This window comes from Hypanus sabinus, chromosome 6 (assembly GCF_030144855.1).
Source record: "Hypanus sabinus isolate sHypSab1 chromosome 6, sHypSab1.hap1, whole genome shotgun sequence".
Classification (NCBI taxonomy): domain Eukaryota; kingdom Metazoa; phylum Chordata; class Chondrichthyes; order Myliobatiformes; family Dasyatidae; genus Hypanus; species Hypanus sabinus.
Window position 1 is genome coordinate 174013498 of NC_082711.1, and position 20261 is coordinate 174033758.

The 20261-nt window shown below is 40.5% G+C and overlaps 1 protein-coding gene across 6 annotated transcripts in view; it reads left to right on the forward strand.

Annotated features, from left to right (window-relative positions):
• Positions 1-20261, forward strand: part of trim37 (tripartite motif containing 37) — a 120284-nt gene that overhangs the window by 59968 nt on the left and 40055 nt on the right. For all 6 annotated transcript variants that reach the window (XM_059973592.1, XM_059973594.1, XM_059973589.1 and 3 more), the window contains one exon: positions 1627-1706. In XM_059973592.1, the coding sequence (XP_059829575.1) occupies positions 1627-1706 (80 nt within the window). The remainder of the gene's footprint in view (positions 1-1626; positions 1707-20261) is intronic.

The window sequence follows — 20261 nt, forward strand, 5'->3', positions numbered from 1 at the left end:
ATAAATTAGCAGCCTTATGACGTGCCCTTGCGGATAAAATTAAAATGGCATGGGAGCAGGATTTAAATACCTCCTTATCTGATGAGACTTGGGACTCTATTCTCAAATCGGTTAATTCAACCTCTCTTTGTGCTCGCCATTGCCTTTTACAGCTTAAGATTGTTCATAGATCCCATATGTCTAAATCTAAATTATCTCGATTTTACCCTAACATTAGTCTGCTTTGTGATAAATGCAAAAGGGGCGAGGCCTCTCTCATTCATATGTACTGGTTCTATCCTAGCTTGGAGAAACTTTGGAAAGATGTCTTCATAACGTTATCGTATATTCTGAATCACCACCTAGAACCAAACCCTTTAATTGCTTTGTTCGGTTTCTGGGGTGAGACAGATTTATGTCTGAGTTCGACTAAATGTCGAATATTATCTTTTGCCTCTCTCCTGGCTAGACGTTTAATCCTCCTTAGATGGAGAGATGTTGCCCCGCCCACGCATGCTCAATGGCTTAACGATATTATGGCCTGCTTGGACCTTGATAAAATTAATTATTCAGTTCTTAATTCGGATTTAAAGTTCCATAAGGTCTGGGGACCTTTTATTGAGTACTTTCATAACCTTACTCTTAACTAAGGTCTTTTTTTTCGGTCCCTTGCTTTCAGCTCCTTTTTCTTTTGGTAGTAGGCATTACTATCTTCTGTTGCTAAGTGTATTCACAGTTTGGGGGTTTGATTGTCCTGATTTATATTCTCTATATTGTGTTGTGGTTGGTCTGGAGTTTTTTTTTGTGTTGTGGGGTTTGGGGAGGATACTAATTTTACTTGTCTTCAATTTGGGTGCTTTTTCAGTTATCTTTCTTTGTATCATATTGTTATTGTATGCTTATTTTTGCACTGTATCAATGTGCTTCATTTTGATCTGGGGTTTTTTAAATCTGTAGTCATGTAGAAAATGTATATAAAAAAAAAACAAAAAAAAACTTCAGGTTAAGTATTGAACTGGTTTCAGCAAAAGTTGTGACTCAGGGTTTCAATTTACTTGCGTTTTCTTTATGAGGGGGTGTGAGGGAAATCAGTTATCGATTCTGCTTTAATATTCTGTAATCCTGATGGAATGAACTGGGATTGTCTCAAACTAACTTGACTTGCAAGAATTTTCACATGCAAAGTGCCAAAGGATTGCTGGTGCCCATTAATCAGTACCTAGTCTGAAACAATCATTTTACCAAACTTGGGGGTGGGTGAGAATTGTGTTTCCCTTATTTACAAGATCATAATTTGATAATTACACCCAGTACTTCCGATCTTGTGTGCACATCGTGTGGCTCCTGACAAAACATAGGAGAGGTTACACTGGCTACAATTGTGTTCACATTGATTGGTTTCTTGATAGAAAGATGTGGTTTGGTATCAACTTTGGGAAGGACATTCCACTCTTGAATACTTCGCCTAAGCTGTTGCAGCCAAACAATGAGCCATTGCTTGCTTGCTTGAAGTAAATATTACATGACTACAGATTATACTCCAAATCTTTGAAACTCTCATTGATCCCAGATACATTGATCTTTTTTCTGCTCTTTAAGTCGGGGTTGTACTTGAATCTCAACTCAAACTGTTTCAAACTGTTACAGGTCCGGAGAGAATGATGTTGAATACAGTAACAACATGGATTTGGAGGAAGGGGAGTTAGCTGATTCAGCAGGAGCTACTGGTAATTCACATTTTAAAATCTTTAGAGTGAAGTTGGAGAGTGAGCATCTTGGAATTATTGCCTTGCAAATGATGTTTCAGTCAATAAAGTACATAGGTCAGATCCAGTTCTGTCAGAGATTGAACTAAAATAGCTTTTCTCTTCATTCATTGTCACTATTGAATACTATTGCAAGAAAGTTTGTGAACCTTTTGCAAAAAAAACAGGTAATTGCATTAGTTACACATAATGTGATCTGATCTTCATCTAAGTCACAATAATAGACTAACACAATCTGCTTAAACTAATAAGACACAAACAACTGTACCTTCCATGTCTTTATTGAACGCATTGTTTAATCATTCACATTCCAGGCTGGAAAAAGTATGTGAATGCTTGTATTTAATAACTGGTAGAACCTCTTTTAGCAACAATAACTTCCATCAAATGTTTCCTGTGGATGCTGATCAGACTTACACAATGGTGATGACGAACTTTAGACCATTCTTCAATATAAAACTGTTTCATTACTTCAGTATTTCTGGGAAACTTTGCATGAGCAGCAACCCTCTTCAGGTCATGCCATAGCATCTCAACTGGGCTATGGTATGGACTCTGACTTGGCCATTTCAAAACATGAATTCTCTTTTTAAACAATTATTTTGTTGATTTGTTGTGTTTCAAATCATTGCCTTGTTACATTATCGAACTTCTATTAAGCTTCAGGTGACAGACCAGTACCCTAGGGTTTTCCTGCAAGATGTCTTGATACAATTTTGAATTCATTTTTCCCTCAGCAATTGCAGGCCGTGCAGTTCTTGAGGCAGCAAAGCGGCCCCAAACAATGATGTTCCTTCCACCATGTTTCATAGTTGGGATGAGGTTTTGATGCCAGTGTGCAGTGCCCTTTTTCCTCCAAACATAGTGTACATTTCTGCCAAAAAATTCAATTTCACAGAACATTGTCCCAGAAACGTGCAGAACATCTAGGTGGTTTTTTGTAAACTTGACGCGTGCACCAATGTTTTTGTTCTGTTTTCTTTTGTGTTTTTTTTTTGGTTTCCTCCATGGTGTCCTTCCATGAACACCATTCTTGAATGTTTTAATTATAGTGGACACAAGAACAGAGTCTTTAGCAAGTTCAAGAAATTTCTTCAGGTTTTTTTGCTGCTGCCCTTGGGTTCGTATTCACCTCCTTTAGCATTGCATGTTATGCTCCTGGTGTGATCTTTGCAGGAGCCCATTCCAAGGGAGAGTAGCAACAGTACTGAATTTCCTCCACTTGTAGACAATTTTTTTTACTGTGGACTGATTGAATACTCAGGTCTTTAAAAGTGCTTTTGTAGCCTTTTCCAATTATATGCATCTGTACCATTTTTCTGAGTTCCTCTAAAAGTTGTTTTGATTGAGGCATGGTGCACATAAACAGATCTTTCTTGAGAAGAGCAGGCTCTGTCAGTAACCTGACTTTTATAGGGCAGCACATCTCTACTACCCCACCTCCAATTTCATCTCATTGATTGGAACACCTGACTTCAAATAGCTCTTGTAGAGCCTTTCTGCCAGTAGCTATAAGACTCTACAACTCCTCAAGTATATAAGCATTTGACTTCATTGCACATCTGTATTTTGTTCTATACTTTTTAATGCACATTTTGTAGTCTTTTTGTACCTCAGTGTTTACATTTTGTATTTAAAAGTATATATTTCTGTCTGAATAACCTTGCAACAATAATTCCCTTTGGGATAAATAAAGTTTTATTTTAATGTATATTATTACCGCAGAGATTCACATCCTTTTTTTGAACCTAGACTGTGAATGTTTAAATGGTGTAATCAGTATTGATGAGAAGAAGTACAACTGTTTGTGTAACTAGTTTAGGTAGATTGTGTTTGTCTATTATTGTGACTTAGATGCAGATTAGGCTACATTTTGTAAGTAGTTAATGCAAAAAAACCAAGTAATTGCAAAGCGTTCACAAACATTTTCTTGTAACTGTAGGCTTGGGTTAGATTTGAAGTTCAGTGTCCAGGTGCTTCATGTTTCTAGGAGATAAAGACTGATCTTCCTAATCAGATTTGGTTTTGTACCAAAAGCTATAGCTTAATAAAAAATCATTCGGTGGTGGTTTGGAAAATTTCATTTGGTCCTTTCTCTCTGACTTACAGCCTCATTTGCTGTTTTGAGGAAGAGTTCTAGATTTCTGACATCCTTTGTGGTTCCTGCATCACTCCACCACTGCAGGAAATATCTTTGTCTGCACTTGACGGTCTTTGTGAACACCTCAGTTATATTACCATTCTAAGCACAGAAGTGCAAGCTCAGTCTATGCAACCTGTTTGTGGCCATGTAACCCTTTAGTTTCAGCGTTCCTTCTGTACTTGTTCATAAACTTGCATTTACATCAGGGGTTCCCCACCTGGGATCCATGGACCCCTCAGTTAATGTAAGGGTTCATGGCAAAAAAAGATGTTGGTGAGCCCTGACTTTCGATGCTTGAGGTTAGGAATGATAGAGATTTACATTGTGCTTGACATCTTTAAATTTCACATTAATAACAATAATTAATCCTACAAGCATCACTAATGGTCTCAAATAGAACTTAGATCGGATATGGAACAGTACAGTCCATTTAGCCTACGATGTTGTGTCGTCCTTTTAGTCTTCTCCAAGATCAATCTAACCCCTCCCCATTTACCCCAAATAGCCCTCCATTTTTTTTTATCCATGTACCTCTTTTGAATATTCCCACTTTCTCCAGGCAGAATACACACTACATGTACTGTTCTACATTCATCAATTTGTTTTGTCTCTTCTTCAAAAACCAATCAGACTTGTGAAGCATGACCTACCTCTTACAAAGTCATGCTGTCTGTCCCTGTGACTATCCCCATTTTCCAAATGCTGTTAAAGCCTATCTCTTAAGAATCCTCTCCAATAGTTTGGCCAGCACTGATGCTATAAATTCCCAGGATCATCACTATCACTATTCTTGAATAAAGGATAGTATTTGCCACCTTCCAGTCTGCTGGTGTTGCCCCTGTAACCAGTGAGGACTCAAAGATCATCTCTAAAGATGCAGCAGTCTCTTCCCTCACTTCATGTAGTAACCTGGGGCATATCCAATGTGGGACTAGTCATTACCTCCTCCCATAGATGCTGTCTGGCCTGCTGAGTTCTGCCAGCATTTTGTTTTTTTACTTATCTATTCTAATGTCTTTTCAAAACTTCCAACACTGCCTTTCTTAACCTTGACAATTTCCAGCATATTAGCCTGTTCTATGCTATCAAAATCCCTCTCACTGGTGAATTGTGAAACAAAGTATTCATCAAGGACCGAATCTATCTTCTGACATGTTTTCTCTTTTATTGCTGATCAGTCCTACACCCTGGTCATCCCACTGTTCTTTACATATGTGTAGAAAACCTTGGGGGTTTTGCCAAGGCCTTTTCACATCCTTCCCACTTTCCTCTTGTGCTTCTTCTTGGCTACCTTTTTACTCAAGATATTTTAGTACTTTTGGAAACCGGAACACTGAAAACTGTAAATAGTGGAGATTGCATCTTGCTGTTTCCTAGTATCATCTGGAGGAAAAATCATACCCTGCTCATCAAAAGTACTACACCTTTAATATAGTATTTAATCACTGAGATGTGAATCTAAATAGAGGTTTACTTTTTTAAAGAATTGTTTATCTCTTAAAATGTGCTACAAATATAATGGTAAATCAGCTTTTAATAAATTAAAATAGATCTATAGTTTGAGTCAGGCCATTCATCAGAAATAAATCCATGTCAGGTAGTGATTTTTGACTGCAGTGTATTTTGAGTATATTCAGTTCTTTGTACTTAAGGCATTTTAATTACACAGTAAGATTCATTTGAATGAGTAATTTTAATTAAATGTGAAACTCCCTTGCTTCCTTTCCCAACCATATCCAATTATGTGTGAGTCAGGCAAGTGCTTCATGTTGCAGTTTTGTCTAAGAAGATAACATCTATCGGTATTTTCCCTATCCTTAAGGAAATGCCTTGCTTGACTTTCTTCTTTTAGATATCCTGTTGTCATCTTTTTATTTAAGATACCAGTGATGTTATTGTTTAATTCTTGAAAAAATAGGAATTTTTGGGTTGGTTTTTTGTGGCAATTTTATGTATTTTTCATTTGGAGATTTTGAGCATCAGTGGCAATCCACCATTTATTGTCCACTCTAGAGATATGAATCTTAAGGTGTATGGTGACCTGTATGTAACTAGATAATAAGTTTAATTTGAGTTTTGAAATGCACTTTTGAAAACTGGTGGTGAGCAGGCATGCTTACTTCTGATAGTTGGAGGAGGTCATGTCCAGAATGTAGACATAGTGAAATATTTCCAGGTCAGGATAGTGATATTGTGAGGATGTTTCTACAGTGGTGTTCTGCCCGTGGTGATTGAGGCTGCAGGTTTGGAAAGCAGTGTTGGAGTAGCCTGTTGAATAACTTCAGTGCATTTTGTAGGTGGTTCAAATTTCACCCACTGTGCACAAAGCACTGAGAAAATGAATAGTTGGCTTCCTTAAATTGACAGCTAATCAAGCAGTCTGTTTTATCCTGTTGAGTAGCTGGAGGTACACTAATCCAGGCCCATAGAGAGAATTCCATTACACTTCTCAGTGACTCGCTGTGGGAGGTTGAGTATCTGATTGGCTCTTGTAGTAACTGAACTGGAGTTCTATAGGATCTAGTGCAGGAATCCTAGTCGTAAAATCTGTATCACTGATTTGGATGAAGTGATTAAGTGCAACCTGGTGAAACTGGGTAGTAGTCTGGGTCCTGAGGGCAAAACTGAGGCTTCAGGGGAATATAGACATGTTAATATCTGAAATACTCTGCAAGTTTGCTTTTACTACTTAAGGAAGGGTGAGTTTTCAATGGAGGGAGTGTAGTGTCGGTACACCAGACTGATTCCTGTGATGGCAGGTTTATCCTTTGAGGGGAGATTAAGCACACGAGGCCTATGTGCTCTTGTGTTCAGAAGATTGACTGCTACCTCACTGTAAAGGTTAACTTGATGAAAACAGGGATAGTATTTTCTCTTGGCTGCTGTGTTTGGAATTGGGGGAGCAGATCAGCCATTCATAACACAAGTTTTTTTCCCCCCTTCAGTGGGTAGTAAATTCAAAAAAAAAGTTGTTGCCACTTGGTCACTGAGTAAGTTCAAGATGGAAACTAGTAGATATTTGGGTATCAAAGGAATGGCAGGAAAGATCAGCCATCATCTCATTTAATTGTGAGCCCTCTTCTGCTTTTTCATGTAATCATATATTTGGTTATCAGTTCAAGCCTACCCAGTAAGCAAGCACTGAAAGCTTTTCTTGGAAACAGGAGTAAGGTATTCAGTAACTTGTTCATATTTGAGCTGTAGCCATAGTATCATTTCACTACTTTTGAATATCTCTTGGTATCTTTTACTTCAAGACTAATCTCCATATGCAAAGCTTAATTAACTCTGCATCGACAAATTCCAAACGTATGCTACTGTGTAGAAAAGGTCGTATTTGTGTGGTGGGAAATCAAAATGTTTATGATGTTCAATAACTGAGTATTTATATTTCCCCCAAACTAGTGTGCAAGAGAATACGGGTTAGGTTTATGTAACCTCTCCTTAATTTCTATGAACCTGCATACTACCATACCTACCTCAACAACACAACCCCATTCCTCTCCCCCCACCCTCCCCTCAGTACCTCATAAGATTGCCATCTCTTTTTATCTGTTTCTCTATCTTTGCTGCATATGCTCTCAAAATAAGACCTCTTGTCTAAGAGCTTCTGAAATGCCTTCCTCCTCCTGGCATAGTTGGAGCCCGTACACATGTTTGCTCCACTTACGGTGTAACAGTAAAGAGTTCCCTCATCCTTGTCTTTCAGGCCATCAACCTCTGTATCCATCATATCTCCTCAATTTCTGTCAGTTCTAACCTGATCCCCACCACCATGCCTTGACTTTTGCCTCCACATGGATTGCTCTTTTTGGGATTTCCTGGTCTACAGGCAGTCCCCGGGTTACGAACGAGTTCCATTCCTAAGTCAGATTTGTACATAAGTCGGAACAGGTACATCCGGTATTATTTATTTAGCATCAGTTAGTCAAACATTTGCCTTAGTATATAGTGTATATTTTACCATTCTATGCATATAAAACACTTAAAAAACATAGGTATTTCAATAATTAAACCACTGTGTTGCTTAGTAGTAACTGTAACTTTCAACAGGGCAGGGCCTTTCACATGGTCCATTATTCCTCTACCTGTATCCTTTAAAATTGTTCCAATCGTTGACTGACTGTAGTTTAATGCTTTGCCAATGACTGGTGGCGTTTCACCTCTTTCTGATTGCTTTTTATTTTCAATCGCGATCATTTTCTGTCAACGGAACAGAAAACTGCAGATTCAGCAGCAGCTGCGGGCGGTGGGTCCTCTGCTGCCTCGGGTCCTAAAGTCTACCTGCACTGAGACAAGTTAAATGGAACAAGAGGGGACAGTGCTGACTGAAGGTGGGGGGGGGGAGGGGTGAATCTTGGTAAGAAATATTTAAGCCAAATACAAAGTTACACACTCAACAGTGTTAACTTGTTGAAAATAGCGCACGGCGTTCTCCTCCCTCCGTTCGCAAGTACAAGTTGTCCATAAATCTGACGTTCGTAACTTGGGGACTGCCTGTACTTGCCTCTCCCAGGCTCTTTTCTCCTGAAACTGTAGAATAGTGGTCACCAACCTCTTTAAGCCCAAGATCCCCTACCTCGGCCGTAGTGAAAGGCGAGATTGACCCCAGATCAATTAGTTACATGCATGTGCACTGGGGCGGAAAAGACCAGAAGAAAAACCCCACAATCCGGAAGTAGAAATAATGCATAAGCACCAAGGGTACCCACCATTTTTTTTTGCACTGCGGACCCGTTTAATATTGACAATATTATTGCGGACCAGCCGATGGGGTTGGAGGAGGGTAGACACGACGGGAATACAGCGACACTCGAAGCAGGTTCCTTATGTCCAGTCTTTTCCACAATTTAGTTTTCACGGCTCTCAGCACTTAGCTGCTGTCCTGCGCTGCTCGCGTTTTTTCCACTGAAAAAAAATCAGCGGGTTTGTCTTTAAGTGCAGGGTGCTTGGACTCAGGGTGCCGAAGCAGTTTTCAGGGCTTCATTGCCTCATTAGACAGCCTCTGCACGCCTGCCGCCAGACACCCTGGCCAATTGCAGCTGGTCGTGGGTGGGGTGAGAGGACAAAGTCAGGGCCGGAGGTCCCTGTGCCGGGGCCACGGCGGTCGCAGTCCGGAGAGAGTGACCAATGAAGTGAGGAGTGCGACAGGCCTGCGCCCCCCCCCCCCCCCCTTTGTATAATCCATGGGCCCAACAAAAGTTTGGCTGGAGGGATGACTTTCAGTATATCGCAGCAAGGTATCTGCTCTGCTACTTACGAAACCTTAAGCCCGAATTAAGTCGTCTGCGAATATTTTAGCACCAGGTTCCCCACAAACATTCGGTGTGCTAAATAGGTTTAGAGATGGCGCCCATCTGTCTGCACTCCGGGCCAGTAGCATTGGCACTTCCCGCCGGCCGCACTCTGGGCCAGTAACATCAGCACTTCCTGCTCACCACGCTCCAGGCCAGTAGCATTGGCAGTTCTCGCCAGCCGTGCAAGGCAAACACTGGCGCGAGGAAAGGTGCAACTGACCCATATTGTTTCCTTGCGGTCCGATGGTTGAGGACCACGGAAGTACACTGTGTAGTGCGGGGGAGCTATGCGCATGCGCACTGTACAGAAAGAATGGAAATAAAAACCCTGCAACCCGGAAACAATCTGTCAACAGTATTTGTGTATTTCTTTTTCTTTTTTTTTGGGATCTACTGGGGAAGTCTCAAAGATCAACCAGTCGATCGCGATCGACAGGTTGGCGACCACTCCTGTAGAAGATGTAACATCTGTCCCTTCATGTCCCTAAAAATAGCATTTCCAGGTAAGGCAGACATTCACGGATTCCCCATCCAAAGTGGTATACTGATACAGTGTTCTGTACAATCTCTACATTTTGTGAAACCAAGCATGGTTTCAAGTGACTATTTTGTAGAACTTGTGTTCTGCCCAAATTTGCTTCTGGTTACATATCAGTAGCTATTCTTCCCATCCTTACATTCTCCCTTTGTTGCAGAGAGAATTCACATACAATAGGAAGAACGAACATGCACGCACCCGCACGTGCACACACACAGAGTTAGTTTTTCTTTCTCCATTTTTTGCATTGCCCTCTGCCCCACTTCCATCTGCCCGTTATCCCCTCCTCATCTGGTTTCACCTGTCTGCTTCTATCACACATCCTGTACCTACTTCTTTATGCTGTCAATCTTGTATGTTTTCCTCTCCTTCCTGTCGCAGGGATTCAGCCAAAAATATCCATGCTTTCCCCTTCACCTGTTGACTCTCAGTCTATTGCTTTTGTTCTCCTGAATACAATTTGTACCTGTGTACTAGCTTTTATTGATTTCTGTACCTAAATGCCCAGTTCTTTTACTGTTCATAGTTTTTCATCATGTGAGTTGTTTCAATTAGTTCTTGAGTACAGAATGGATTACCTTGATAATAGACCACATGGAATTCCATCTGCCAGAGTTTATCTCAATTATTCTGACTGTGATCTTGAATATGCTTTGTCCATCTGTGTATTTTTCAGCATCTATTAATTTGTACCTTCTACAAATTCTAGAAAAGAACCCAGATTATTAGAGATATGAACTTTGGTACCTTCTGTGCCACCCTTCTGCCAATTAGAGTAGGGTTTTTTTATCAATCCCAATTCATATGGATGATTTTCTGTTATCAAATGCTGCTGTGAAGTTAATTTGTATAACATCTGTAGTAATACCCTAATTCATCAAATAATATCAGAAATCCAGATAAGTTTACAAATTGGCACATTCTGGCTAACTAGTGCTTGTCCAAATGCTCAGTCATTCATCCTATAGCTTTCTGTAATGCTCTTACAACAGACTTCCTAAAAGTTCAAAGGTCCAATTTAATTTCAGAGAAACTGTATACAATATTCATCCTGAAATGCTTTTTTTTCCGCAACCATCCAAGAAAACAGAGGAGTACCCCAAAGAATGAATGACAGTTAAATGTTAGAACCCCAAAGTAACTCCCCAGCTCCCCTCCCTCCTGCGTGTAAGTGGCAGCAAGCAACAATCCCCCTCCCCCAGCAGGCAAAAAAAAAACATCGGCACCTGCCGCCAAGCACTCAAGTGTGAGCAAAGCAATAGCAAAGACACAGATTTGCAGTTACCCCAAAGACTTCACATTTCACCCAGTATACAACATACCACAGGCTCGCTCTCTCTCTCCCTAATAAGGGAGAAGGAGGTGTCTCTTTTCCTAGCGAGCAGGGAGACATAACAAACAACTCGCTGGTTTACGATGTTAAAAGTCTGTTACATCGCTTGCTTTTTTTTTAGCTCTGTGCCTAAAGATTTCAGGTCTCCAGGCACACGGCCATAGATATTTCGACTCCCCCAACAACACACAGGTCTCCTGCCATGACACCAACCCTTGATCCGCCCGTCTCCAGAGCCCTATGATTCTAGGTTTCCAAATCCAAGCTGGACTCTTAGGTCTGTCCTTCACCTTTCTTCTACCTATCACTTGCTTTTGGCTCCTATCTCACCAGTGTCCTGCACCTCTTTATATTGGCTATCTCCCCCTCTTCACTCAGTCCTATTGAAGATTCTTGGCCTGAAATTTTGACAATTGCTCATCTCCTTGTTCTTCATTTCTTCACACCATTTTGTGGTGAAGAAAGCTTTTGGTATGCTGGCCTTTATAAATCAGAGCATTGAGTATAGGAGTTGGGATGTAATGTTAAAATTGTACAAGGCATTGGTGAGGCCAAATTTGGAGTATTGTGTACAGTTCTGGTTACTGAATTATAGGAAGGATATCAACAAAATAGAGAGAGTACAGAGAAGATTTACTAGAATATTACCTGGATTTCAGCACCTAAGTTACAGGAAAAGGTTGAACAAGTTAGGTCTTTACTCTTTGGAGCGTAGAAGGTTGAGGGGAGACTTGATAGAGGTACTTAGAATTATGAGGAGGGTAGATAGTTGATGTGGATAGGCTTTTTCCATTGAGAGTAGGGGAGATTCAAACAAGAGGACATGAGTTGAGAGTTAAGGGGCAAAAGTTTAGGGGTAACATGAGGGGGAACTTTACTCGGAGAGTGGTAGCTGTGTAGAATGAGCTTCCAGTAGAAGTGGTAGAGGTAGGTTTGATTTTGTCATTTAAAAAAAAATTGGATAGATAAATGGACAGGAAAGGAATGGAGAGTTATGGGCTGAGTGCAGGCAGGTGGGATGAGGTGAGAGTAAGCGTTCGGCACAGACTAGAAGGGCCGAGATGGCCTGTTTCCATGCTGTAATTGTTATATGGTTATCTCCAAAAAACAGATGCCATTCAACCTACCGAGTTCCACCAGTTTGTTGCTTTGAATTCCAGTATCTTAATTCTCCATACATCAGTGGAGTCAATTGTGTCTTTATATTGATCGTGCTCTTGTTGCTTTAAGGTTACTTTCTTCCTTGTATTACTTGGCTTTCCTGAAATTGTAAGTCTAGGAATTGTTTCATGTGATGAAGACATCTGCAGCCTTGTATTTCACTGTGTAGGAATGAACTGATAAGGGGTTTGGAATCTTTTTTTGTCACTATTGTGTGCTTTCAGATATTAGTCACTTAGCTACTTGCAGAAATATTTGTCCTTCCACAATTATCAGATCATCTTCGGCCTCCCCTTTTCAGCTCGTTGACTTGTATTCTCGTAGATCTCTTTGTTTGCCTGTTTATTTCTCTGTTTGTTTAATATGGGGATTGGAAATTTGCTTAATAACCAGCATTAGCACTTTTTGTTTTTGGCTGAATGTTGCTCCTTACCCAGTATTTTAGTGTCATTAAGTGACCAATTATTGTAATCCTAAACGAATGGGAAGAAGTACAACACGCAAAATGCCGGACAAGCTCAGCACAGCAATAATCAGTCAGTTACAGAGAGAGATCTTTCACCAGGACCAGAAAGGAAAGGGGCAGAAGCCAGAATAAGGAGGTGGAGTGGAGGGGAGGGAGCGCAAGCTGGTATGTGAGTCTAGGTGAGGAGTAAAAAAGATGCATGGGAGAAGGAGTTGAAGTGAGAAGCTTTGAGTAGATAAGTGGAAGACATAAAGGTCTGAAGAAAGAGGAGGAGGGGAGCAAGAGGGAGGTGATAAGCAGAGGAGGAGAAGAGGAGAGAGGAAACTGATTGGAAAAAGAGAAGTGTGAAGGGAAGAAAGTTACCAGAAGTTGAAGAAACCTCTCCCCCATTAATCACTGATTAAAGCATCGAGGAAGATTGAGACATCAAGGTGAATGCAGAAGATGAGCAAATTTCAGCACCGATTGCCTTTTGATCGCTGCCAAGAATGAGTCTGTGAGTGTCCTATCGCTGTGACAGGTGGCTAGGCCTTTGCCTTATGTGGTATCCCCCTCTTTCTGTGAGTGTTGGTGATATCGTAGGATGGTATCGTTGTTCCGAGTTTAAGGATTAGACTATTCTGTTTACAGACTGTGGACTCTTTCAGACTTATGGTTTTTATATTCTGTGTTTTTATCAGCTGCTCCTTTTCCGTTTTGTCGTGCAAGGAGACAGTGTTTGGGGTTGATGTTCCTGTTCCATTTTGTTTGGAGGGGGGTTAATGATTAGAATGCTGTTTTTTTTGTACAGGGGCGATGGATTTGATGTTTCTCTCTGAATTTTATGTTTGTTTCATGGCTGTCTGGAGAATACAAATTTTAGAGTTGTATATAGACACATACTTAGATAATAAATGAACCCTTGCGCCTTTGATTAACCAGAATGCATACAATTCCTTATTAGATTTCCCTGTGGTTTGTCTCTAGAGATACTACCTGATTTACTACATACAGTATCTCCTGAGTGAGCAAGACCAGTTCATTTTATAGTACTTGCCCTCTTGGTTGTACAGGGGGAATAAAATGGTGGCTAGCCAAGGGGTCCAAGAGTAACTTAGAGGACAAGTAACATAGAATATGAGCAAATCTATATACTACTAAAACTTCCATGCTCTGTCTGTTTGTGACCTCCAATTAGCACAAATGGTGCATTACAGCGGCACTTTTTTTGGCTACATCGCTTAAAATGTGCTAACTTACAGAATGCAGGCAAAGTTCAGGGTTACATATTCATATAAAATTGCTCATTTGCCAAAATCAACTGCCTGGTTTTCACCCGAGAGCCGATCTGCCATTGTGGAAATCAGGACGCGACACCAGAACGCATGCGCGCGGCCAGCCTCAGCAGCGACTCCAACCGGAGCAAAAGGGCGGGGCAGCTCTATTTCGAGCAGTCACATAATATCATCATCATCATCATCATGTCAGATTTAACTGCCACCCATCAATAAGAGATCATTAAATCTTATTGTAATGACGTACTTCTCTTTCAATATTTCAATTAGTTTCTGCATAAAGGAATACAAAGTACAAGAAGATATATATTAAGTCAAAAAAAATTACCAAATACATTGTATTAAAAATACAGTTGCAATCACAAAATCCTGTATTCATATAAATTGAATCGTAATATTGAAATATAATTTTTATTATACAGAAAAAATCTAAACTCGCTACCAAAGTCAGAGCTGTTAGGAAAAGCAAGAAAAAAGGGGGAGAAAATCCTTATCATATAATGCTGGAGTAATAAAATGGATTCAACAGTGGCTAGATGGGAGATGCCAGAGAGTAGTGGTGGATAATTGTTTATCGGGATGGAGGCGGGTGACTAGCGGGGTGCCTCAGGGATCTGTTTTGGGCCCAATGTTGTTTGTAATATACATAAGTGATCTGGATGATGAGGTGGTAAATTGGATTAGTAAGTATGCCGATAATACTAAGGTAGGAGGTGTTGTGGATAATGAGGTGGGCTTTCAAAGCTTGCAGGGAGATTTATGCCGGTTAGAAGAATGGGCTGAACGTTGGCAGATGGATTTTAATGCTGAGAAGTGTGAGGTTCTACATTTTGGCAGGAATAATCCAAATAGAACATACAGGGTAAATGGTAGGGCATTGAGGAATGCAGTGGAACAGAGAGATCTAGGAATAACAGTGCATAGTTCCCTGAAGATGGAGTCTCATGTAGATAGGGTGGTGAAGAAGGCTTTTGGAACGCTGGCCTTTATAAATCAAAGCATTGAGTACAGAAGTTGGGATGTAATGTTAAAATTGTACAAGGCATTGGTAAGGCCAAATTTGGAATATTGTGTGCAGTTCTGGTCACCGAATTATATGAAAGATATCAATAAATTAGAGAGAGTGCAGAGACGATTTACTAGGATGTTACCTGGGTTTCAGCACTTAAGTTACAGAGAAAGGTTGAACAAGTTAGGTCTCTATTCATTGGAGCGTAGAAGGTTGAGGGGGGATTTGATCGAGGTATTTAAAATTTTGAGAGGGATAGATAGAGTTGACGTGAATAGGCTGTTTCCATTGAGAGTAGGGGAGATTCAAACGAGAGGACATGATTTGAGAGTTAGGGGGCAGAAGTTTAAGGGAAACACCAGGGGGTATTTCTTTACTCAGAGAGTGATAGCTGTGTGGAATGAGCTTCCTGTAGAAGTAGTAGAGGCCAGTTCAGTTGTGTCATTTAAGGTAAAATTGGATAGGTATATGGACAGGAAAGGAGTGGAGGGTTATGGGCTGAGTGCGGGTAGGTGGGACTAGATGAGATTAAGAGTTCGGCACGGACTAGGAGGGCCGAGATGGCCTGTTTCCGTGCTGTGATTGTTATATGGTTATAATAAAATATTATTAGCCACCATCTGTACATTTACAACAAATCAAAGATTTTGAAAATAACTCAAATGAGTTTATACTTTTATACAATGTATAAAAGTCTTGACTAGATTCACAAACTGAACATCAGATATTCTCTAAATTTAAGCATGACATAACATCCCGTAACCTGTATTGACGTACTTCGAGACACCCATCAAACCCTTTGCTGCAGTCAAAGGGCAGCGGTGACTATATCACATCCATTCAGGAGAGCGCCAACCACATCATCAAGAATAATCAGCTTCCTTTGGTGTTACAGCTTTGTATCTTCCATCGAGCATTAGAGTAAAAAAAATATGGTCAGCCTAACTGACGCATGGAAAGAGAAAGGGGACATTGTGGTCAAAAGATGATGCCAAATGTTGTCAGGAAGCAGCAAGGAGAGGGAGAGAACAAGAAGCAGATGAGGCCAGGGCCACACGACTCCAGGATCGAAGAGTCAGGACAAAAAAGATTAGAGAAGAAGAGACAGAGGAGGAGAGTCATGCACATCTCCAAAATGACAACAACAGGCACAGGAGGAGGAGAGAGGAAGAGACAAAGGAGCTGAGAAATGCATATCTCCAGGATCAGAGATGAAGAACAAACAGCAGAAGAGATGAAAAGACGGCGGATGAAAGGACTGCACGTCTCCAGAATGAATACGAGAGGCACAAGAGTGGCAGATCAACCAGAAATGTTGCCATCAAAAGTGTCCTTCGTTAAATGAGGAGAAGCTATATTTGCTTTGCTATGTGTCTGTCTTTAATAAACTGGTTTTTCTTCAATTTCCAAAGCAAAGCAATACCAATAGCATTCAGGAAAATTTTATGTTCACTCTGGTCACATCAGACTGCACTACCTTTCTCCCAAAGGATCGCCCCATTGTCTAGTTAGAATCTATAATTGTTTTCTCATCGTGTGAAGGTATTGTGCGTAGAGAGGTACCTGTTTGAAATATACCACTTTTGCATTTATTGTGATTTTTGTTTTGGGAATCATTCTCTTTCAAGACACTACAGGTAGTCCCCGAGTTATGAAAGTTCGACTTACAGACAACTCGTACTTACCGAGGAAGGAGAATGTCATCCACCATTTTTTTTTATTTATTTTCTTATTGAAGTTCATCATCAAACAAACATTTCCATAAGATGTATTTCAGACATGATACATATATATCATATAATCATATATCACAAATCTCCACAAAGTATTTATCTGGGGTATACACTCATAGAAAAGAGTGGAAAGAAAAAACAAGCAAAAGGAAAGAATTATGTACAAGTAGGGAGTGATTTTTTTTCAACAGATTCATTGATTTATGAGAATAAAATCAGGCCTGTGAGGCATTATGTAGTTAAACCATTTTTCCCAGTATGAATCAAATTGTTCCAAATTGGATAAAATTCTCTTAATGTTTGGTTGGATTTAATAGCCCATTGACATTAAAAGAAATTTTACCTTGTCCTTAGCCATCTGTACTTATCTGTCAATGTACCATTGAAATTAGAATAGAACTTAATCGATCTACTCCCTGAACAAATAAGAACCAAGAAACGCAAATAACAACAAAAATGGCACGAATGTGTGATTCTAAGGCTGAGGTCTGTAGTAGATGACCCTGCGTTGAGCTAGAGGAAATGTCTAGCTGTGGGGGATAACCCCTCCTACTTGAGAGTTGAGGGCCCCCAATGCAGTATTCATAAGTCAGTGAACAAATCCATTACACAGAAAAGATTTCCCTGTGTACTCGTATATACATACACACATATACCTACATACACACACATTACATACACACACACACATATATATATATATTCTTATTTTGGTGGGGAAAAAGGAATAAGTGAGAGAATAAAGAATAACAACTAAGTAATATAAAATCCACATTATAATAAGTATTTCTTGAGATAGGTATATCACCGTGTACTTTTGCTTCCGTTTAGCTTCTCAACATTTTTAAAGTTAGCCAAACCTTATGGCTCTTCTGAAGGGGGTGAGGACTGAAATTGGGAAACTCCCGGTCTCTTCCTGATATATTTCTCTTGGTCTCCTCCCGTCTCCTGCCTTCTCGATTCTCGCACTATTTCCCAAGCGGAGCATGATAATTCCTCATTCAGGCTCTCCCTTGTTTTGGTGACGCTAACGGGCAACCCTCTGGCCTTCATGTCTGTAGTCACCTCTTCCACCGTCTGGTACAACCACGTCCCATTGTCATAAAACACTCAAAGTTTAGCAGGGTATGGAGTTTGAAATCTAATCTTGTTTTGCTTTAGTACTCGCTTTACTTCAGAGTATTCTTTACGTTTCTGCAGGACCACGGGGGTAATCTTGGTCGAAATATATTAATTTATCATCGTAAGACACTCTCTTCTTACCCCAGGCCCTTTGTAGAATCTGCGCCTTAGTGCTGTACTGCAGGAATTTAATTATTATTGAGCATGGATTTCTATCCTGGGTAGGTTTCGGAACAAACACACAGTGCGCTCTCTGGATTTCCAGCTTCATAACCGAGGGAAGATCCAGCGCGTCCCGCAGTAACTTTTTGACAAACTCCGTCATAGATGAGCTCTCCGCTCCTTCGGGAATGTTGTAGATTCTGATATTTTTTAGCCATGATCTTCCCTCCAGATCAAGCAGTTTACCTTCTTGGTGATGTATTATTTTTATTGTCTTGCTCAGTATCCGTTCCACATTTTGAACACTATCTTCCACCTTCTCAATGCGAGTCTCTGCCACCGCTATTTTTTGATTAACGCTGGCGAGTTCTGCCTTAATATCACGGAGCTGCTGCTTTATATCTTTCTGGACCTCCATTATTTCTTTCAGGATTTCGAAGATATTTGCCGCTTCGCCTGAACGAGGCCCAGCGGCCGCCTCGCTCACACACGGTTGGGTCGGAGAGCCGCTCACTGCACTCCTCTTGGACGCAGGCTCCGCAGTGTCGCTTTTTTTATGTCCATTCCTTTTCCCCATTATTGCCCCTCTTTTCAGTTCAAATATTTTTAGAAAAATATTATATTTGATGGGTTAACGGGGCTTAATACGCATTTTTCCGGAGAAGCTTGTGACTTGAGCTGCCATTCTTGACAATGACATCACCGGAACCCCCCCCCCCCCCCCCGTCCGCCATTTTAAGTCGGATCGCGACGCCGTCCACCATTTTAAGTCGTTGCCATTGACATTGTGTTGAGTGTTTAATTTTGTATTTGGCTTAATTTTTTTCTTAGTAAGATTCACCCTGACCCAGCCCCCCACCCCCCCACCTTCCTGTTGGCTGGTGGCGCAATGAGATCAGCGCCGGGCTCAAGAACAGACGTTCCCGAGTTCGATTTAGTGTCAGACTGTACCTGTGCCGGCTTGATGTCAATCCAGTGACTTCCGTACCATCCGTGCTGAGTTGATGTCGAGCTTGCAACTTGAGCTCGTAAAAAAAAAACACTGCCACCTCCAGTTTAGATTCCCACACGGAATATTGTGGAGGATCAAATACCCAAACCCAGCACAGCCTCCACTTGTCCCATTTAGCCTGTCTAGAGCAGTGGTCCTTAGGACCCAGAGGACCTCAGGACCCGCTGCCTGCAGTGTTTCTGTTCCATTGACGGGAAGCGATCGTGATTGAAAATAAAGTGGAAATAATAAAGCATTTGGAAAGAAGTGAAACACCATTGGTCATTGGAAAAGCATTTAGGCTACAGTCGGTCAACGATCGGAACAGTTTTAAAGGATAACGCATAAAGTGAGAATAATGGAGCTTGTGAAAGGCCCTGCCCCGATGAAAGCTACAATTATTACTAAGCAACGCAGTGGTTTAATTATTGGAATACATACATTTCTTAAGTCTTTTATATGCATAGAAAGGTAAAATATATACTATATACTAAGACAAATATTTGACTAACTGACACTAAATAATACCGGATGTACTTGTTCTGACTTACATACAAATCCAACTTAAAGACGGACTCGGGAACGGAACTCGTACGTAACCCGGGGACTGCCTGTAATGTGCTGAGTGTTCTCTCCAGTGCTCGAGCTTAATGTGATCTCTGCCCCTGAAAAATGAATAGAGCTTCTATAGTAAATTTTCCATTTTTTCAGTTTCACTTAAATGTGGTTTCTTTGTTTATTTATTTTTGGTGGTCTCACTAGCACCTTGGTAGGCATTACATATTATCACTTTCTTTGTATGAGCAAGTTATTCTGACTAATACTTTCAGTTGGATAAGCTTTTTTTTCCTTACCAATTAGTCAGCTGGTGGAAATGATATTTAGTTGTTTACACTGAATTTGTTTAAATTAAAATTTTATTTAATGTAAAGTATTATTGTGGTCCTTTAGTACAATGGATTATCCTAGTGTTTTAAAAATTTTCAGTCAAAGCTTTATTGGGTGCCGTCTCTCCCAGTTGGGGTCCTAATTTCTAAAAAAAAGACATCATGCAGTTTGAGGGGGAGAGATGTCATCACACATCAGAAAACTCTCATTCACCTCTTCCCTACTGACAAGGCATTTCATGTGCAATTGAGGTGTAAGACTTACTTTTGAGTGCCAGAGGTGCAATAGACAAGCATTTTTTTGCTAGTGATGTGTAGAGTTTTAGGAAGTGGTAATGCATTACTCCAATCTCTGCACTACTTGAGGAATTACTACTGAAAACTCAACAGGGTGAATGAT